The sequence below is a fragment of the Pyxicephalus adspersus genome, chromosome 9 (assembly GCF_032062135.1).
Source record: "Pyxicephalus adspersus chromosome 9, UCB_Pads_2.0, whole genome shotgun sequence".
NCBI lineage: Eukaryota > Metazoa > Chordata > Amphibia > Anura > Pyxicephalidae > Pyxicephalus > Pyxicephalus adspersus.
This window is the reverse complement of record NC_092866.1, coordinates 254,400-277,198: the sequence shown is the minus strand read 5'-3', so window position 1 is coordinate 277,198 and position 22,799 is coordinate 254,400. Positions and strand designations below refer to the sequence as shown.

The 22,799-nt window shown below is 50.8% G+C and overlaps 2 protein-coding genes across 2 annotated transcripts in view; both read left to right on the top strand.

Moving 5' to 3' along the window:
- Positions 1 to 4,999: 4,999 nt before the first annotated feature.
- LOC140338453 (uncharacterized) lies at positions 5,000 to 10,930 on the top strand. The gene is made up of 9 exons (XM_072422689.1): positions 5,000 to 5,164; positions 5,365 to 5,452; positions 5,623 to 5,665; positions 5,742 to 5,766; positions 5,840 to 5,854; positions 6,884 to 6,944; positions 7,657 to 7,693; positions 9,422 to 9,529; positions 10,800 to 10,930. The coding sequence occupies exons 1-9, from the start codon at positions 5,037 to 5,039 to the stop codon at positions 10,928 to 10,930; spliced, it is 636 nt and encodes a 211-aa protein (XP_072278790.1). The 5' UTR covers positions 5,000 to 5,036.
- Positions 10,931 to 11,846: 916 nt separating this feature from the next.
- The window catches only part of CNGB1 (cyclic nucleotide gated channel subunit beta 1), a 26,741-nt gene continuing 15,788 nt past the window's right edge, over positions 11,847 to 22,799 (top strand). The window contains 8 exon segments of the mRNA XM_072421435.1: positions 11,847 to 12,592; positions 13,367 to 13,514; positions 15,967 to 15,999; positions 16,256 to 16,297; positions 18,551 to 18,604; positions 20,510 to 20,585; positions 20,681 to 20,723; positions 22,464 to 22,620. Of these exon segments, the coding sequence (XP_072277536.1) occupies positions 11,920 to 12,592; positions 13,367 to 13,514; positions 15,967 to 15,999; positions 16,256 to 16,297; positions 18,551 to 18,604; positions 20,510 to 20,585; positions 20,681 to 20,723; positions 22,464 to 22,620 (1,226 nt within the window). The 5' untranslated portion in view covers positions 11,847 to 11,919.

Genomic DNA, 22,799 nt, shown 5'->3' with positions numbered 1-22,799 from the left:
ACACGGAGGGGGATGGGGTGACACGGAGGGGGATGGGGTCACACGGAGGGGGATGGGGTGACACGGAGGGGGATGGGGTGGCCGGTCTCTGCCGCTCGGTTTCCTTGGTTTGTGTTTTCCGAGTATCTTGGTGCCGGTTGCTTGGAGACGGCTCATTGTTTGTCTGCGTGGGAGGGAAACAATAAATCTTTCATTGTTCTCGGAGTTTCTCAGAATATCTTTATTTGGGTGGGGGGTTCCTTCCATCCAGCGGGGGGGGGGGTTGTATCGGGTCCCGCCTTGTCCTAGCATCCATCCGTGGTGCAGCGTGCCGGGCGCCGCCATCTTGTCTCCTCTTCCTGGTTCTTCCGGTGTCACATGACTCGGTCCTGGTTAGAAAAGAAAGCTTGGCGCAGAAGGAGCACCCGGGAGCATGGCGTCGGTATCGGGGGAGGGTTTGCGCTCCCATTCATTCTCCATTGCCTAGGCATTAGGGGGCATAAGGTTTATTTAACGTAAAGAGTTGTTACCTTTCATGTAAGGTGAGATTCGGAGTTTACGTAAGTTTTAATGTTTAGTCCTGGATGGGAAATGTTAACGTAACACAATAAAAACACAGAACAATGAAACGGCAATATTCATTTACCTGCGGAGTTCTGCCAGGCCGCACTGATTGCTCCAACACCTGCAGTGGGGATTGGTCCAGGAAGCGCAGCGAGGCTGTGATTGGATAATTAAGGAATTGCATTTTCCTGTCACATGACCTAACTTTTGACGCTACAATACTTTGTTATATGGAGGAGCTCATGGTCGGGTCAGTGGCTGCAATGCCCGCAGATCATCACCCCCAACCACCATGCTTCACAGTTGGTATGAGGTGTTTGTGCTGATATGCTGGGTTTGGGTTTCGCTGTCCCGCGCTGTACAATATGGCCAAACATCTCAGCATGGAGTGACAGCATGGAAGTGGAATGTCTGGAACTGGAACATGCTAAGTGAGTGGACGGGGAGATGGAGCTTTGAGGGTTTCCCTTCAATTTCTCCGAGCATTGCCCGGTCTGACCTTGGGGGGAATTTGCTGGGAGATTGCTGGGATCTATTTGTTTGGCCTTTTAACCCTTCGCAGATTGATGAGCAGCAACAAATCCTTCTCTGGGATCATTGCTGATGTCTTTCCTCCTCGGCATTGTGGTAACACCTGAATGCTGCAACCTGCCACTAGAGGGCGCCACACTGACCAATCAATGCATCTGATAGGCAGCACCTGGCTGACACCCCCAACATTCCTATGAGGGGTCCCAGATAGATAAATAATGACAATGGTGTGATGTGCTGGTGATCATCTGAGGTTTAGGATCTGCTAATGGCCAGATGGTCACAAATGAACGCCCACAAAGCTCAATGTATTCTACACAGAGATCCTATACAGTGAGGTCCATAAATATTTGAACAGAGACAACTTTATTGTAATTTTGGTTCTGTACATTAACACAAATAATTTTAAATGAAACAACTCAGATGCAGTTGACCTGCAGACTTTCAGCTTTAATTCAGTGGGTTGAACAAAAGGATTCCATAAAAATGTGAGGAACTAAATCCTTTATTACACAATCATGGCCAAGTCACCTGATCTGAACCCAATTGAGCATTTCACTTGTTGAAGACTAAACTTCGGACAGAAAGGCCACAAACACACAGCAACTGAAAGTCGCTGTAGTAACGGCCTGGCGGAGCATTAATAAGGAGGAACCCCGGCATCTGGTGATGTCCATGAGACTACAGGCTGTCATTGGCAGCAATGCTGAAAGTCTGCAGGTCAGTCGGAGTTGTTTCATTTATAATATTTGTCGTAATGTACAGAACTGAAATTAGAATAAACTTGTCTCTGTCCTAATATTTATGGACCTCAGCGTAGATCCCTCCAATGTATAGGGATGATTTATGATATACACAGAGACTCCGCCAGTGTGTGGGGTAATTGTCTGTGTTTTGCCCCTTATGCTTAGATCGGGGTATTTAGCCACCGGTGACGTCCTCCTTGCATATTAAGGTCAGTGATGGGATCAGACTGCGATCAGCTGTGTCAGCACAGGCAGGATTTAGTGAAGGGCGTTCCTCCCATCTGCTGCCGGCACAGCCCTGGCACTGCCAACTGGGTCACTCGCCCTGCACTTCACACAGGTGAGGAGGACCAGTGCCCTTCAGGGGGAGGAGCCCCAATCTATACCCGACTACATAGGGGTAAGTGTATGGGGTCAGTATGGATGTAGGATATAGATTATACCCATACAAATCATCCATTGTGGGCTATAATGATGGGAATCGGGCCGATATTGGGGGGAGGGGTGCTAGGGGTTCTGCAATAATATTGTTAGAGATTTAGGGTTTCAGGATCTGTTTATGATGGGTTCAGGGTTTTAGGATCCACTCACCATGAGCTCCAGGTTGTACAATTGCTTGCTGATGGTTTTACAGTTCTTAGTTTGATGTTTCTGGGGTCCAGGATCCAGATATAATGGGCTCAGGGTTCTGGGATCCAGATATAATGGGCTCGGGGTTCTGGGATCCAGATATAATGGGCTCNGGGTTCTGGGATCCAGATATAATGGGCTCGGGGTTCTGGGATCCAGATATACCGGGCTCAGGGTTTTAGGATCCGCTGGGTACAAGGTTTGGATTTGCTGGATCAATCTATTTGGGGTTCTGGGTTCTGTATATCGGTGTTTTAGGGGCCCTAGTTTTTTATGCTATGAATTAATATATCTGTATATGATGGACTCGGAGTTCTTTATGTGTTTGGACCTGCGGGATCTGATGTATCTCCAATATATCTCCTACCTGTGTTGTATGTAAGACCCCGTAACAGTAATAAAGAGACCCCCTATCCTGTTGGTCCCCTGTGATTGGCCCCTGGGCGCTCTCTCTGCGCTCCCCGTATCACAGTTGGATGTCAGAACACTTTGGGTCAGCAGGTTCTGGATATAAGCGGATCCGGTTCTGTTTGCTAGGTTTGGGGGTTTGGAAGTACAAAGTTTAGGATCCCAGGGATTTGGGTTTCCATGGTTCTGGGAATAATGTAACCCGGGTATGGGGGTATTGTGGTATGGGGGTGGGGGTATGGCGGTATGGGGGGGTTCTGTGATCCGATATTCTCTGCTTCCAGGACAAAATGTTCAGCTGGATCGGGAAGGCGATTCCTCGACCCGCCGAAACCCCCCGAAAATCTGATGGCCAGGAGAGTCCAGAACCCCCCGGGGTGCTGACAGTGAGTAGTAGTGGTACTGAGCACAGCCCATACATACAGAATAGGAACAGATACTGTGTTTCTCCATGTAGTCAGAGAGGGGTAAAGGATTGGTGCTGGGGTGATGGGGATTTGTCTTGATTTATTTTTTGTCCCCCCAGATGACGATGGTCACAATGCAGGATCAGATGAAAGGTGAGGGCCCCCGGCTGGGAGCTTGGGCCGTGTTATACAAATCTCCATGCTGACTGTTTCTTCCTTTGCAGTTCTGTCCTCGGCTGGTTGGCCCAGGGATTGGGGAAAATGGTTCCTCAGCCGGTGGACAGCCCGTCCTGGTCCCGGGCCAATAAGGAGGAGCCTGTAGTGAAGGAGGTACTGGTACTGATCCATAATACTGATCCATTTATGTTAGATGAAAGTAATATCACATGGCAGCGTCCATTATATTTGTTTTCTGTTTTAGAGACCAAAGCCAGCGATCGGAGCGGGTAAGGGAAGAATTTTTTGTATTTTGGGGGCTTCCGGGTCACCCAATTATTATTGTTGGGGCTTCAGAACAACTTAGGGCCCAGCTGGGTTATCACAACAGAAAGCTAAACTTCTTATAGAGATCCAAATGTTCCAACGTCTGTACAGAGAAGCAGCCAAGGTTATTGCCCAGGAGTGGGGCAGATAAGGAGTTTGGCCCGGGGCAGATTCTGATGGATATTAGTAATACCAAATCCCCCCACGGACCTCTCTGTGCCAATAAAACAGAGGGAATGCTGGGTATGATCAGATAGGATCCCTATTGGGATCTACCCCGGGCCCGGAAGGTAGGGGATCCGCTGTGAGCTGGCAATGGGCCGGGGCAATAGTTATCGGGGGGTAAAACCGGTGATGTGCAGGAATTGTAACAAACAAGATGTCGGCTTTCATCCTTCTAGTGTCCCCATCAGACAAATTAGTAACCAAATCACTGATCCTTCTATGGTGTGTCACCCCCCCATTCCGTCACCCCCCCCCATTCTGTCACCCCCATTCTATTATTATTATTATTATTATTATTATTATTAATAAACAGGATTTATATAGTGCCAACATATTACACAGCGCTGTACATTAAATAGGGATTGCAAATGACAGACTAATACAGACAGTGATACAGGAGGAGAGGACCCTGCCCCATACCAGGCTGAAGAGGTCTATTGCCCCCTGAGACCCTATACCAGGCTGAAGAGGTCTATTGCCCCCTGAGACCCTATACCAGGCTGGATAGCTCTATTGCCCCATGAGAGAACATACTAGGATGGTGGAGTCTAATGCCCCCTAATTTCTAGGCTGGAGCCGGGGGGGTGATAAGTATACATGATGCCCTCTGTGCGATGGGGTATCTTCATGCATTGTCCCCGTTTGGCAGTTCCTCTATAGGTGTCTTGTCCTGGCTCTCTCATGGCTTGGAGAAAGTTGTTCCTCAGCCCAGCTGGACACAGAAGACCACCGGCCCAGAACAAACTGTGGCTCCACCAGAGCAGGTACGAAGGCTCTCCACAACCCCTGCAATAGTTTGATGATCAACATGCAGAGCGAAAAATGTTATTCCAATTATTCGATTATACCGAACCAGAAAACCGTCCAGGCAACTTCTGGGTTGGGGCCATTGTTAGGGGTTGGGGTCAATGTTGGGATTTAGGGTCATTGTTGGGATTTAGGGTCATTGTTGGGATTTAGGGTCATTGGAGGGGTAGAAGGTGATGGTGGGGTACATTGGAGGGGGTAAAAGTCTGATACCTGTAGGGGCATTTTTCATGTCATTATATTTCATTGGACAGAAATGAACATACCTCCGGGGTCCCCTGTGCATAGTCCTGTACCCCCTCTTGTGGCGGCACCCACACCTGCCCCAGCTGAAGCTCCATCAGCCCCCACTCCAGAGGTGAAGGCGGCAGTGCCAGATAAGGGGTGCGTATCTTCTTTTCTGCCCTCCAACATTTTACCCAAAATTTCTGTAGATTTGTGGTCCAAAATTTTCCTGAGGGATCGGGGGGGGGGGGGATTTTACCCCAATTTGGGGGACTTTGGATTTGTTTTTCTTACTGGTTGAACTCAGAGGGCTTGTAAGCAATAAATTTTACCCCTGCCCCCCATCTTCTCCCCCCCAGGTCTGGTGTTGGGGTGCTGAACTGGCTGATGCAGGGTCTGGGAAAAGTGGTGCCGGAGGTCCCCATGGCTGAGGCTAAGAAGGTGGAGGTGAGTTTCCTGGGGGTGACATATTGGCATGGTAGGGCAGAGGGGTAACTGTATGTAGGGGGCGCTCTGTCCTGAAGCCACTTTCTGCCCTCCTGACAATCCGGCCAATGGCGGAGAGGCGGCGCGTTGAACCTGCTGATTTTACTGACTTTGTTGTGTTTGATTGGCAGGAAGAAAAAGCAAAGGAGGAGGAGCCACCTGCCCCGCCCCCAGGTGAGTCCCTTTTCACACCTGGTAATGGAAGGTGAATGGACCGCATTGATAATCTGGAAATTCTTTTTCTTTGCAGAAATCAGAAAAGATTCCAAAGTGAGGTGAGTGCTGCGCATTGCCCCCGCCGGAAGCTTCCATGACTTCTGTAATTGTATTTTCTGTTCCTTCTGGCAGCGGGGAGAGCGCGGGGTGAGTCCAAATGTCTTCCCCTGATCTCATCCTACATAAGGGGTAACTCCGCCACTGTGTACCCGTACCCTCCCCCATCACCTCGTCTTACCCCTTCCATCCCATACATTCTATTGTCTCCAATCCAGGGATCCCACTGTGCCCCGCACACTCAGTGACACTGCAAAGACCGATTACACATTCATTCAAGACACCCTGAATGCACAACGTTCCAACTCCCTGCAACCCCATCATTGTCAGTTGTGGCCCTAAGTGAGGGCCCTGGGGAATCTGCCTATTTTGCCATAAACCAGGCCCTGACAAATTGTCAGCACACAGAGTATACACAGAGCGCACACACAACCGCAGCACACAGGCAGAGCGCACACACAACCGCAGCACACAGGCAGAGCGCACACACAACCGCAGCACACATAACCGCAGCACACAGGCAGAGCGCACACACAACAGCAGCACGCAGGCAGAGCACACACACAACCGCAGCACACACAACCGCAGCACGCAGGCAGAGCGCACACACAACCACACAACCGCAGAACACATAACCGCAGCACGCAGGCAGAGCGCACACACAACCGCAGCACACAGGCAGAGCGCACACACAACCGCAGCACACAGGCAGAGCGCACACACAACCGCAGCACGCAGGCAGAGCGCACACACAACCGCAGTACACATAACCGCAGCACGCAGGCAGAGCGCACACACAACCGCAGTACACAGGCAGAGCGCAGACACACCCACAGCACACATGTATAGAAGAACATCAGAGATAATTATTGCTCCATGATGGGGATATGCCAGCAATACTTTGTGCAGTCAGTGTGTGTCTTTGGTGCGATGTATTACCAGCATGTGTTGTGTTGCATTCCACATTATATTATTATTATTTGTGAAGTCTGTCCAGCCTCATAGTGGAGAGTTGTGTAACTCTGGAGCTGTGTTATAACGTTACCCCCCCCCCCCCCAATATTTAGAATACGGGGTGCACTGTGCTGAATTATAATATATAAATGTTTTCATTCAAAGAGTTCTGAGCTGGATCACTCAGGGCCTGGAGAAAGTGATCCCACAGCCCGTGACAAAGCAGGTACGTTGCTCCATATTTGTATATACACGATTGTCTTGGCCTGGTACAACCCCTCCCCCTCCTATATGATGTATGTAGACCCCCTATATGCTGTATGTAGACCCCCTTATGATGTATGTAGACCCCCTATATGGTGTATGTAGACCCCCCATATGGTGTATGTAGACCCCCATATGCTGTATGTAGACCCCCCATATGGTGTATGTAGACCCCTATATGATGTATGTAGACCCCCTTATGATGTATGTAGACCCCCATATGGTGTATGTAGACCCCTATATGGCGTATGTAGACCCCCCATATGGCGTATGTAGACCCCCTATATGGTGTATGTAGACCCCCATATGGTGTATGTAGATCCCCTATATGGTGTATGTAGACCCCCCATATGGTGTATGTAGACCCCCCATATGGCGTATGTAGACCCCCCATATGGCGTATGTAGACCCCCTATATGGTGTATGTAGACCCCCCATATGGTGTATGTGGACCCCCCATATGGTGTATGTAGACCCCCTGTATGTAGACCCCCCATATGGTGTATGTGGACCCCCCATATGGTGTATGTAGACCCCCTATATGGTGTATGTAGACCCCCCATATGGTGTATGTAGACCCCCATATGGTGTATGTAGACCCCCCATATGGTGTATGTAGACCCCCGTGTAATATCTCCATGGTGGTGACAACTCTCATCATTTTCTCCTTTCAGGACTCGCAGAATAACATGATTTGCCAAGTGCGGGAAAGTAAGTGTCCGCTCATTAGTCGTCTTTCCTTCTGGTGGATTACGGGTGAATGTTATGAATGTGGGTCACACAAGCTTTGTACTGCCTGCCGGTGTCAGTGAGGATATTGATGTATTCCTATGGGGTCACAGCGATTTATGGGGTCACCATCCATCATGTGACTTTGCTCATGGTGGGATTCCATTCCTGCTCCTTGCAGATCCTCCCGAGATGTTCCCTGGATCTTCCTGGGGAGATCTCCCGCTGACAGATATAGACGGGGCCCATCTGCTCATGTATAGAGGGTGCTGAGGTCAGAGGGGCCCATACATAGGGTGAATGGCCTCCTTCTCCTCGGGCTTTGATTATTTGGGAAATGTATTGGGATAATCAATGCCCCTCCATAGGTCAGAGGGCCGGGAGGAAATAATGGGGTCAGATCTTCCTCCTGCTATGACAATTCCCCCCCCCCCGGGGTATGATGGAGGACGGTGGGGGGTTGGTCTGGACAATATTAATTGTTTTCTCTTCTCCTTTGTTTCAGAGGGGAGTGGGGTGTAACCGACCCCTGAAACAATGGAAAACAGAAGAGGGCGCCCTCTCCATCGGCCCATCCAACCCAATGCCCAGGATGGATTCATCCTCAGATTTCCGAGTCTCGTAGTGCCCAGTGCTGGATTTAGCCGCAGAGACCCCCTCAGGACAAAGTCTTAGCGATCGATAGATCTAATACAGTGACCGACCAATCGGCAGCCAGAACTTCCCCTTTATTATAGGACTGGTGGGAAATGTACTCAGGACTGAGACTGGAATAAAATAAGAAATTCCACAACTGTTGTGATTTCTCTTCTGATTGATGATTGGTGGTCATTGAAATGAATGGAATGATTGGGTGTGACCGGTCAGTGACCCCTGGGCCCCTTTATGTGGTACTTTCTTTTGTGTGTGTTCACAAGCTTAGGACCCCTGGAATTGAAGTGCCTGTTCTGTGGGTTGTGATCCATTACAGCGGCCCCAAGCATCCCTCACATCCAATCACATTGTCACCTTTCAGTATGTACCGGCATTACAATATTATATATAGGAAAGATAGGAGAGCCCCGCCCACATGTTATAGCCCCTCCTCTTTGTTCCAAATACTCCACCCCTGAGGAGTAAGTTGGGTACATACCCTGCAATGCCACGTTCAGACTCTTCCCTCACCAGATTTATAACGTTCACCCACTTCCTCGTTGTCACAGTGCTTCATGAGATCGCAATACATAATGTGTATCAAAACGCCCTCCTGTCCGTGAGGTCACACACAAAGCTGACCCCAAAATAAAGGGTGAAACCATCACAGCCAATCACAGGTCAGCAATTTGCCTGTAGTGATCATTACCTTTACAAGTCCTCATATATAGATGGATGAGGACCCTGGGTGATGCTGGAATAAATATGGTGCAGTCATTCTGAGAAGGCATGGTTAGGGGGAGTCATGTGACTTGTGTAAGGGGTAATACAAACCTGCAATGTTACCCTGACACAATACTTGGCATGCTGCACTGCAACCAATGATGGGGCCACTATAAATAAAACAAATCTCCCTGTCACATGGATCCAGACTGCTTGTATGGAGGAGTTTTGTGAACATGTGATTCAGATTTTCAGAGTGGGTGGAGCTTGACATGGGAGTGGCACAGGGGGAGAGGAGCGAGCTGTGTGATTGGTTGTTTGCCCGGTAATAGCAAGCTTCTTCTCTCCCTGCAGTCTCCATCCTGCCGCCAAACATGGCAGAGGACAACCTGTGTGTGGAGGACTTAGAGACCGCCCCTGAGGAGCCCATAATCATCCCATGTGAGGAAGAGGAAGCAGCCGGTAGGTAGCAGAAGACAATCACTGCTCAGAGACGAAATAATCAGTCTTATTCAAGAGGTTCCAATGACAACCAATCAGAATTGTTCCTGTACTGGTCGGACTCAGCAGAATGAGTTCTGATTGGCAGACACACATGATAGGGGCAGCCATTGCCTGTTAGATCCAGGAGCGGCACACACAAATCCTAATTAAAATGAGCAAAACAACTAGCAGACCTGTTACCTTGAAGGGTGAACCGGCCATCCCTGAGACATCGATCGACATTCCCAGAAAAAGTGGGGATCATTTTAATATAAGAAGAAGCCTGGGGGTATATTCCCAGTGCTGCCCTCTCCTGGGGAGACATAATCAGGGCAGAACGATGTTGGGTTCCTCATTCCCCATTCTTTCAATAAATATTCACACACCAATGTTGGCCGCTTTATTTACAACAATACCAGAACCAGCATCATTTTATTTACAGTCCTTTTACCTATACTACTGGGTCAAGGTCCATGAGGTCCGGATAGATCACCAATCTATATTCCTTGGTAACCCACTCTTTTTTGGAACCGGGCCCCCAAGCCGTTATAACCGGTTCCAGCTCTCCATTTCTTAACATCACTTAACACTTTCTTGAGGTACCCCATACCTGTGATGGTTTTCTACCCCTTCCATACCACATACCCACTGTCCCCTCATGGACCTTACCTGCCCCAACCGCTTAACCTCAGGGTGAGTGACCACCTTACTCCAGCCTGGCCCCTCCCCCACTTCTTCACTATACCCAATCCTTAGCTACCTTCCTCCATCCCTAATATCCCTTTGCTCTCTACAACTCCCCCTTTCTCCATATCATGCCGCCCATTTGCCTATCCTCTGTCCAATATGCTCACTTTACAGGGGGCAAAAAGGGTGCTTAAAGAATGATTCCTCCCAGGGGATCGTGTCTCTGCCCCTCCCACAAGTATCCAGAAAGCAGAATACCATGGCTGTGATAGGCTGACAGCAGGGGGTATATCACAGGATGGGGTGGGGGTATTCTGTGTAATTTGTGACAATGGCAGTGATTGGGATGGGGGGTAACATAACATAAATCTGCTGAGTATTTTCTTATTGTGGCATTGAGCTTTGAGATGTAGTACAAAGAGGTTCCATCAGAACTATGGGGGCCCCACTCACAGATGTTACGGCTTTGTTAGAACGTCTGACCTGGACTATATGGACTGGACTCAATAAATAAAATATGATAAATATGATGGTAACCCCGTGCCCTGCTCCTCCCTTCTAGGGAGAGGCTCCTCCGAGGCACCTGAAGAGCCGAGCAGAGGCATCACCAAAACAGGGAGCTCAGGAGAAGCAGAACAGCGATCGGGTCTGTGGGAGTTGAAAATTTCAATCTGTCCAGCAGCCAGAATATAAGAGAAGATGGACCCAGGGGTGAACTGAAATCTATGGACACCATTAAGGAGGAGACACCTGAAAAGTATGAGGAGGACCTCCAGCAATTCTCAACGCATGAAATACCAAAGGACAGAAATGCACCAGAAAAAGATCTGCAAGTGGGAAGCAATGCAGCAGAGACAACCAACAAGATGAGAACCCAGGAAGAACAAGTTGCAAGAAATATTGAGGAGATCCAAGAAAAACCTTGGCTGATGTCTGAATCCCAACAATCAGTAAAAATCCGCAATGTGGGAGAGCGGACATCTCCGGGAGATACAGAAGAATGCAGCTGGGCAGAAGAGCAGGCAATCAATGGAAGAAAACAAACAGAACAAATGTCCCATCCATCCATCCAGTGTGACCAACCCATTGTAAATGCCAAGATGGAACAACACTCGCACGTTGGTGAGGACAAATACAGGCCACAGGAGAGCCAAGCCGATAACGATGGAGGATATGTGGGGGGCCCAGAAGATGAGGGAGGGTATGTGGAAGTCCCAGAAGTTGATGGAGGACATCTGGGGGGGGCAGAAGATGATGGAGGACATATGGAGGGCCCAGAAGATAATGGAGAGTATGTGGAAGGCCCAGAAGATGATGGAGGACATCTGGAGGGCCCAGAAGATGATGGAGAATATGTAGGGGACCCAGGAGATCGAGGAGGACATGTGGGGGGCCCAGAAGATGATGGAGGATATCTGGGGGGCCAAGAAGATGATGGAGGACATCTGGGGGGCCCAAAAGATGATGGAGAATATGTACGGGGCCCAGGAGATCGTGGAGGACATGTGGGGGGCCCAGAAGATGATGGAGGACATCTGGGGGGGGCAGAAGATGATGGATATGTGGGGGGCCCGAGTGATGGTGGAGGACATGTGGGGGGCCCAGAAGATAATGGAGGACATCTGGGGGGCCCAGAAGATAATGGAGGATATGTGGGGGGGTCAGAAGATGATGGAGAACATATGGTAGGCCCAGGAGATGATGAAGGATATATGGGGGAGTCAGGAGATGATGGAGGACATGTGGGGGGCCCAGGAGATAATGGAGGAAATCTGGTGACATCTGAGGCCACCATACAGCCTGGAGTTATTGCTGTGGACCTCTCTTCAATAGAAGATCATCCCTGGGAACTGGATGAGACCTTCCGGGCAATTCCTGAGGATCTCTGGGAAGAGTCGGATCTGAGGAATCTCCCGGCGGATGCAGAGGAGGACACAGCAGGGAGATGTGCAGAGAGTCTAGAACATGAGGACAGAATGATGCAGACAGAGGAGCAGAACACGCAGACTGATGAGGACAGAGACATGTCATATGATGAGGAGCTGCCAGTGCAGACCCAAGACAGAGAGACCCAAACCACACCACCTATAGGGAAAGAGCTCCACCCAGAGGATGGGCACAGCGAGGGTCTACCAGGATCATTTCCCATAGCAAGTGAGGAGCTGGGCCAGCAAGAAACTGCTAAAAACTGCAGGGAGCAAAATATAAATGAAGGTCCAGAAGAAGGCTGTGGCCAGGGACAGGTCATTGTGTCAGAGGAGGCCGGAGGAAACCATCCACCATCCAAGGGGCAGCTAGAGATACTACCAGAGCCTGTGCCATGGCACCCTACTGAGGAGATCCAACAAACCGAAGGTATAAAACAAGAGCTCCGACCTCTGAATATCACAGGGAGGCTTTATATCCATATATAGGTGGAGGAGGCCTTATATCCATATATAGGTGGAGGAGGCCTTATATCCATATATAGGTGGAGGAGGCCTTATATCCATATATAGGTGGAGGAGGCTTTATATCCATATATAGGTTAGGTGGAGGAGGCTTTATATTCATGTATAGGTGGAGGAGGCTTTATATCCATATATAGGTGGAGGAGGCTTTATATTCATGTATAGGTGGAGGAAATTGGCCGTGGTTCGGGTGTGTATGGGGAGTTGGGGGGGTCATCATCCGGGTTACATTGCTGAGTAATAGAAAGTTCTCACCATGAAATTCCCTGAGGAAGCAGAATGAAATCTGCGAAACGTGTCAGGTGAGAAGGGAATGTGAGGAAAATTGTGGTCTGATTATGGGGCGGGGCACACAGAGATTGTAAACCCCTCCCCCCAATAAGAAAATGTAGAGACTTCACTTCTCCACCTTCAGGGTTCACCCCCACCCATGTGATATGCTCCACCCTTCTGCTATCTTCTGTCCAATAGGAGCACCCTCACTAACCTGGGAGGAGATCTCATTGGACAGTATCAGGTGGGTGCACAGATGGTAATCTCAGGCTGAGCTGGGTCCTTGTAAATAACTTATAGTAGGGGAAGAAAAATCTGGTTGGTTGCTATGAGTAATGGCAGCAATCTACCCTCCCCCGTCTGCACAGTGAGTGCATTGTGTGTAATGTCATCTCTGATCTTACAGTGATGGAGGAGTTGGAGGATCAGAGTCTGGTGACAGAGGAGATGAAGTCTCACCTGGAGGAGGAGGCCACACAAGAAGTGACTGCGGAGGAGGATGGAATAAACCTGAGCACTGCACTCACTGAGCTGAAGATGGAGGAGAGCCGGGGGTGAGGACACTGACATTTCCGCCTACTGAAGGCATCTCACCTACCTGTACAATACACTAACCCCCAACTGTACAAATTCACCACCACTCACCTGTACAATACACCAACCCCCACCTGTACAATATACCACCCTCCACCTGTACAATACACCACCCCCACCTGTGCAATACACCAATCATCACCTCTACTATACACCACCCCACCTGTACAATAAACCCCCCCACCTGTTCAATACACCACCACCCACCTGTAATATACACCACCTCCACCTGTACAATACACCACCCCCATCTGTACAATACACCACCCCACCTGTACAATACACCAACCACCACCTGTACTATACACCACCCCCATCTTTACAATACACCACCCCCATCTGTACAATACACCAACCCCCCACCTATACAAAACACCAGCCCCTACCTGTACAATACACCAACCCCTACCTATACAATACACCAACCCCTACCTGTACAATACACCACCCTCCACCTGTACTATACACCACCCCCACCTGTACAATACACCACCTCCAACTGTACAATACACCAACCCCCACCTGTACAATACACCCTTCACCTGTACAATACACCCCCCCCACCTGTACTATACACCACTTCCACCTGTACAATACACCACCTCCACCTGTACTATACAAAACTCCCACCTGTACTACTATACATCACCCCCACCTGTACAATACACCACCACCCACCAGTACTATACACCACCCCCACCTGTACAATACACCACCCCCACTGCACCATACACCAACCCCACTTTTACAATACACTACTCCACCTGTACAATACACCAACCCCCCACCTATATAATACACCAACCTCCCACCTGTACAATACACCAACCCCCTCCTGTACAATACACCACCCTTACTTGTACAATACACCATCCTCCACCTGTACAATACACCAACCCCCACCTGTACAATACACTACCCTCCACCTGTACAATACACCAACCCCCACCTGTACAATACACTAACCCCTACCTGTACAATACACCCTCCACCTGTACAATACACCAATCCCTTATCTGTACAATACACCAACCACCACCTGTACTATGCACCGTCTCCACCTGTACTATACACCATCTCCACCTGTACAATACACCACCCCACTTGTACAATACACCTCACCCACCTGTACTATACATCCCCCACCTGTAAATACACCCCCATCCACCATTACAATACACCACCCCCACCTGTACAATACACCACCACCCACCAGAACTATACACCACCCCCACCTGTACAATACACCAACCACCACCTGTACTATACACCAACCCCACCTGTACAATACACGAACCACCACCTGTACTATACACCAACCACCACCTGTACAATACACCAACCCCACCTGTACAATACACCAACCACCACCTGTTCAATACACCACCACCCACCAGTACAATACACTACCCCCACCTGTACAATACACCTCACCTGTACAATACATCCCCACCCACCAGTACAATACACCACCCCCACCTGTACTATACACCACCTCCACCTGTACAATAAACCACGCCCTTCTGTACAATACACCACCCCACCTGTACAATACACAAAACCCCTACCTGTACAATACACCTCCCCCACCTGTACAATACACGACCACCCACCAGTACTATACACTACCCCCACCTGTACAATACACCAATCCCCCACCTGCACAATACATCAACCACCACCTGTACAATACACCACCTCCACCTGTACAATACACCACCCCCACCTGTACTATACACCACCTCCACCTGTACAATACACCATCCCACTTGTACAATACACCACCCCCACCTGTACTGTACACCACCCCACCTGTATAATACATCACCACCCCCACATGTACAATACACCCCCTAACCTGTACAATACACCACCACCACCTGTACAATACACCAACCACCACCTGTACTATACACCACCCCACTTGTACAATACACCTCCCCCACCTGTACTATACACCACCCCCACCTGTACCCTACACCACCTCCACCTGTACAATACACCATCCCACTTGTACAATACACCAACCACCACCTGTAAAATACGCCCCCCATCTGTACAAAACACCACCACCCACCTGTACTATACACCACCCCCACCTGTACTATACACCACCCCTACCTGTATAATACACCCCCACCCACCTGTATAATACACCCCCCACCTGTACAAATTCACCACCCCCACCTGTTCAATACACCACCACCCAATACCTGACACCCACACAAACTATGTATTTGCACCCCACACTGCATCACAACTCATGCAGCAACAGAGCGGGGAAAACTGCCATTGTGGGGGCTGGGATTGGTCTTTGGTTTAGAGGAGGAGACCCACCCATCATATCACTGAACCCCAAATTTATTGCTTGATGAGCCCTCAACCCTGACACCAAATGTCATTAATTTACAGGACGGACCGAGACGTCATGGAGTCTGAGAATGAGTAAGTGCAATCCATAGCTCTAACATATACCGCAGTGCTGTACAGAGAACACTGAGCCAGTCCTATCAGTCTCTGTACAGAGGAGCTGACACTCTAATGTCCCCCACAGTCACATATAGCTCTGACATATACCGCAGTGCTGTACAGAGTACACTGAGCCAGTCCCATCAGTCTCTGTACAGAGGAGCTGACACTCTAATGCCCTCCCCCATATATTGTACAATTTATGCCTCTGACAGGTTTTCTGTCTCCTCAGACGTCTTTCTTGGATTCTGGAGGAAGATGAAGATGAGTCGGAGTAAGAAAATTTAGACATTATTGGAATATTTGGTGGGGTATAATGCTAATGATGGTTGGGGTTTCACACAGGTGATGGGGTGGAAGTTACACACAGGTGATGGTGGGGGTTACACACAGGTGATGGGGGTTACACACAGTTAATTGGGTTATACACAGGTGAAGGCGTTGGGGTTACATGATGAGGTTTGGGTTATACACAGGTGATAGTGGGGGTTACACACAGGTGATGGGGTTGAGGTTATAGACAGATGATAGTGGGGGTTAAACACAGGTGATAGGGTTATACACAGGTGATGGGATGGGGGTTACACACAGGTGATGGGGGTGGGGTTACACACAGGTGATGGGGTGGGGGTTACACACAGGTGATGGGGGTGGGGTTACACACAGGTAATGGGATTGGGGTTACACACAGGTGATGATGGGAGTTACACACAGGTGATGGGGTGGGGGTTACACGGGTGTTGGAGTTACACACAGGTGATGGGGTGGGGGTTTTACACAGGTGATGGGGTTGAGGTTTTACACAGGGGATGGGGTTGGGGTTACGCACAGGTGATGGTGGGCGCTAAGTAAGAAAATTCAGACATTATTGGAATATTTGGTTGGGTATACTGCTAATGATGGTTGGGGTTTCACACAGGTGATGGGGTTATACACAGGTGATGATAAGGGTTACACACAGGTGATGGAGTGGGCGTTACACACAGGTGATGGGGTTGGGGTTACACACAGGTGATGATGGAAGTTATGCACAGGTGATGGTGGGGGGTATACACAGGTGATGGGGTTAGGGTTATATAAAGGTGGTGGGGTTGGGGTTACACACAGGTGTTGGGATTATACACGAGTAATGGGATGGGGGTTACACACAGGTGATGGGGTTGGGGTTACACACAGGTGATGGGGTTGGGGTTACACACAGGTGATGGGGTTGGAGTTACACACAGGTGATGAGGTTTCACACAGGTGATGATTGGGGTTATACATGGATGATGGTGGTTATACACAGGTGATGATGGAGGGTATACACAGGTAATAGGGTTGGGATTACACACAGGTGATGGGGTTATACACACAGGTGTTGGGGTTACGCACAGGTGATGGTGGGGACTATGCACAGGTGATGGGGTTGGGGTTACACACAGGTGATGGTGGAAGTTACACGCAGGTGATGGTGGGGGTTACACACAGGTGATGATGGGGTATACCCACAGGCGATGGTGATGGGGTTATACACAAGTGATGGGGTTGGGGTTACACACAGGTTATGGCGTTGGGGTTATACACAGGTGATGGTTACACACAGGTGATGGGGTTGGGGTTATACACAGGTGTTGAGGTCATACACAGGTGATAGGATGGGGATTACACATATGTGATGGGGTTGAAGTTACACACAGGTGATGGTGTGGGTTACACAGAGGTGATGGGGATGGAGTTACACACAGGTGATTGTGGGGGTTACACACAGGTGATGGTGATGGGGTTGGGGTGACACACAGGTGATGGTGGGGGTTACACACAGGTGATGGGGTTGGGGTTACACACAGGTGATGGGGTTAGGGTTACATACAGGTGATGGGGGTCGGGGTTACAAACAGGTGATGGTGGGGGTTTCACACAGGTGATGGGGTTGGAGTTACACACAGATGATGGTGGGGGTTACCACATAGGTGATGGTGGGGTTTCACACAGGTGATGGGGTTGGAGTTACACACAGGTGATTGGGTTGGAGTTACACACAGGTGATGGGGTGGGAGTTACACACAGGTGATGGGGTGGGAGTTACACACAGGTGATGGGGTTAGGAGTTACACACAGGTGATGGGGTTGGAGTTTTACACAGGTGATGAGGTTGGAGTTAAACACAGGTGATGGTGAGGGCTACACACAGGTGATGGGGTTACACACAGGTGATGGTGGGGGTTACACACAGGTGTTGGGGTTACACACAGGTGAAGAGGTTGGGGTTACACACAGGTGATGGGGTGGGGGTTACACTCAGGTGATGGGGTGGGGGGTTACACACAGGTGATGGGGTGGGGGGTTACACACAGGTGATGGGGTTGGAGATACACACAAGTGATGGTGGGGGTTTCACACAGGTGATGGGGTTGGAGTTAAACACAGGTGATGGGGTGGGGGGCTACACACAGGTGATGGGGTGGGGGTTACACTCAGGTGATGGGGTGGGGGGCTACACACAGGTGATGGTGGGGGTTATATGAAGGTCCCGGCTTCTTTACAGGTTACAGATGTCGTGTTATCACAGTGAGAGTGACGAGGAGATGAAGATGACGCAGTGAGTGTTGGTCCTGATGTGATGATGTTCTGCTCCCTGGAGACGGTCTCTTAGCAACACTTGCTCCTCCATAGTAACCAGCCGGCTTCACCTAGTAACGCTGCTCAGGCTGGCGGGAGGATCAGATTACACAACAAGCTGAATATTAGTGTAATCTGATGGGAGACATCGCCCGACACCAAGTAGGTTCCCTAATATGGGGCCCCTCTGTCCTTCCCCAAGATATAGGTGCCCCTCTGTCCTCCTCCATGTATATAGGGGCCCCCTCAGTCCTCCTCCAGATATAGGGGCCCCCTCTTTCCTCCCCCCAGATATAGGGGCCCCTCTTTCCTCCCCCCAGATATAGGGGCTCCCTCTTTCCTCCCCCCAGATATAGGGGCTCCCTCTTTCCTCCCCCCAGATATAGGGGCCCCCACTGTCCTCCTCCATGTATATAGGGGCCCCCTCCTTCTTCCCCCCAGATATAGGGGCCCCCTCAGTCCTCCTCCAGATATAGGGGCCCCCTCTTTCCTCCCCCCAGATATAGGGGCTCCCTCTTTCCTCCCCCCAGATATAGGGGCTCCCTCTGTCCTCCTCCAGATATAAGGGCCCCTCTGTCCTCCCCTCCAGATATAGGGGGCCCCTCTGTCCTCCCCTCCAGATATAGGGGGCCCCTCTGTCCTCCCCTCCAGATATAGGTGCCCCTCTGTCCTCCTCCAGATATAGGGGCCCCCCACTGTCCTCCATGTATATAGGGGCCCCCTCCTTCTTCCCCCCAGATATAGGGGCCCCCTCTTTCCTCCCCCCAGATATAGGGGCCCCCTCTTTCCTCCCCCCAGATATAGGGGCCCCCTCTTTCCTCTCCCCAGATATAGGGGCCCCTCTTTCCTCCCCCCAGATATATGGGCCCCTCTGTCCTCCCCCCAGATATAAGGGCCCCTCTGTCCTCCCCTCCAGATATAGGGGGCCCCTCTGTCCTCCCCTCCAGATATAGGGGCCCCTTTGTCCTCCCCTCCAGATATAGGGGCCCCTCTGTCCTCCCCTCCAGATATAGGGGCCCCTTTGTCCTCCCCTCCAGATATAGGGGCCCCTCTGTCCTCCCCTCCAGATATAGGGGTCCCTCTGTCCTCCTCCAGATATAAGGGGCCCCCTCTGCCCTTCCCCCCATATTTAGGGGCCCCCTCTGTCCCCCTCCAGATATAGGGGTCCCCTCTGTCCTCCCTCCAGATATGGGGGCCCCTTTGTCCTCCAGATATAGGGGCCACTGTGTCTTCCCCCTGATATAGGGCCCCCCTCTTCTCCCCCCACATATAGTGGCCCCTCTGTTCTCCCCCAGATAAAGGGGCTACCTCTGTTCTCCCCCCACATATAGGGCCCCCTTTGTCCTTCCTCCAGATATAGGGTCCCCCTCTTCCCCCCCCCACATATAGGGGGCCCTTATGTCCTCCCCCCAGATATAGGGGGCCCGTTTGTCCTCCCTCCAGATATAGGGGCCCCTTCTGTCCTCCTCCTAGATTTAGGGGCCCCTCTGTCCTCCCCCCCGATATATCCAGGGCCCCTCTGTGCTCCCCCAGATATAAGGGCTCCCTCTGTCCTCCCCTCACATATGGGGGCCCCTCTGCCCCTCCAGATAATATAAGCTGATATAGGGGGCCCCCCTGTCCCCCCCAGATATAACCTGGATATGGGGGACCGTCTGTCGTCCCCCCAGATATAAACCTGATATGGGGGGCCCCTTTGTCCTCCCCCCAGATATAAACCTGATATAGGGGGCCCTTCTTTCTTCCCCCCAGAAGATGTCATTGTATGTTCACAATGAGGAGATTCTTCCCACTTCCTGTGCTGGTTCCCTTTGGGGACACACAGTGGGATGAATCTCTTGCCATATGGGAGTGAATGTTGTCACATGGTTGTCCTTTTCTTCAGTCAGGTGACCCTGGAATGTCCTCCTGAACCTCTAGACACAGTGCTTCTTGTGCCGGCTACAACAAATTATATACAGGTACAAACTCTCCGACCAATCAGATATCCGCTTTATCAGAAAAGGTTGCTAAGATCCATCTTCAGGGCGTACAATCTGATCTCTCTGTCTTTCAGACGCTGGGGCAAGCTGTTGGTATTTTTTCAGTGGAGGAGACGGGTAAGAGGATGGCATTGTGTGTGATTGGTGGATAAACATTGTATGGTGTAGGGAAGGGCCCTTCCATTCAGCCGTGTGTGGAGTGTGTCCTCCATGTAGAGCTCAGACCCACCCACAGGTGAATGTGAGGTATTCAGGCATTACCATATCTGATGACAGGTCCTCTTCAGTTTTTAATATTTTGTCTGTTAGTTGTTCAGTTTCATATATTGTGGGGTGTTGGTGAGACACGTTTCAGGTATTGGGTCCTCCCATGGTACTGGGGTACATCTGCTGGCTCTTCTCTCTCCCTTGCAGGTCCTCTCCCGCTCTGGGTTCTGTAGATGTCGCTGCCATGTCCCGGCACAGCGCTGATGTAGAGCTCTCCAGGCTGGTGCCTGACGCTCCTCCAGATGGCTGCCGCTCAGCCCCTGCCTTTCCAGAACCTATAGATGACCTTCCCAATGTCCCGCACTACCAGGCCGCCATCTTCCCCCCACGCTGCATAGGGGGCGTGCTGAACCCGTCCTTCCAGGGTGATGGTGGCTCCCCTGCATTAGGTAGAATGCTAGTGTCCCCTTCCCTGTGGTGTCACCCTGGCTGCCTGACATGCTGTGTATGCTGCCTTAAATTGGGGGGGTGAGCCCCTCCCTTTGCCCAGCTTACCCCCTTTACTTCCTCTTATATCCCCTTATTTTCTCATTCTTCCCCTTCTCTTCCCTTCCTTTCCCCTGCCTTCCCTTCCTGTCCCTCCATTCCCCTTCCCTTTCCTTCCCTTCCCTTTCCCTCCCTTCTCTTCCCTTCTATTGCCCTCCCTTCCCTTCTCTTCCCTTCCTCTCCATTTCCTGCCTCCCTTCCCTTCCCCTCCCCTCTCTTCCCCTCCCCTCTCTTCCTTTTCCATCTCTTCCTTTTGCTTCCCTCCCTTCCTCCCTTCCCCTCCCTACCCTTTCCCTACCTACCCTTCTCTTCCTTTCCCTTCCCCTCCCTTCCCTTACCTTCTCTTCCTTTCCCTTCCCTTCCTCCCTTCTCTTCCCTTCCCTTACCTTCTCTTCCTTTCCCTTCCCTTCTTCCCTTCTCTTCCCTTCCCTTCTCTTCCCTTCCTCCCTCTCCCTTTCCTTCTCTACCCCTCCCTTCCCCTCCCTTCCCTTACCTTCTCTTCCTTTCCCTTCCCTTCCTCCCTTCTCTTCCCTTCCCTTATCTTCCCTTCCTCCCTCTCCCTTCCCTTCTCTACCCCTCCCTTCCTGTTCCTCAACTCCCCTTCTCTTCCCTTCCCCTTCCTTCCTCCCTCTCCCTTCCCCTCCCTTCCCTTCCCTTCCCCTCCCTTCCCTTATCTTCCCTTCCTCCCTCTCCCTTCCCTTCCCCTCCCTTCTCTTTTCTACCCCTCCCTTCCCCTCCCTTCCTGTTCCTACACTCCCATTCTCTTCCGTTTCCCTCTCCCCTCCCTTCCCCTCCCTTCTCTTCCCTACCCTTCCCTTCCTTTCCCTTCCTCCCTTCCCTTCTCTTCCCTTCCTTCCCCTCCCTTCCCTTCCCGTCCCTTCCCTTTCCTCTCTTCCCCTCTCTTCCCCTCCCTTCCCTTCTCTTCCCTTCCCCTCCCTTCCTCCCGTCCATCCCCTTCCCTTTTCCCTTCCCCTTTGTGGCATTGAAGGGAAACCCATCAATAGGAGAATTGGAAGGCTACCATGGTTGGCCCTGTAAAATGTTGGGGTGACTGTCCCCTGGGGTTGTCACCTATCTGCCCATATCCGGTTCTCTTCTTTCTAGAAGGAATGGCGTTCCCTCACCCGGCAGTCAGCATTGAGGATGTGGACTCTGGCAGTGTCACAGAGGCATTCGGCCATGAAGAAAGTATGAAGCCACCGGCCTCCCCCTACAAACAGAAAACCCTCACCGTGCCGATGGCTTCCACTGCCCCTAAGAGGTAACCGGAACTATTCCTCACACTGGCCACTAGATACCCGCCAACTCCTCCCATCATCTCCATCGCCCCCCATTGCATTATGCCAATAGATACCCGCCAACTCCTCCCATCATCTCCATCGCCCCCCTTTGCATTATGCCAATAGATACCCGCCAACTCCTCCCATCATCTCCATCGCC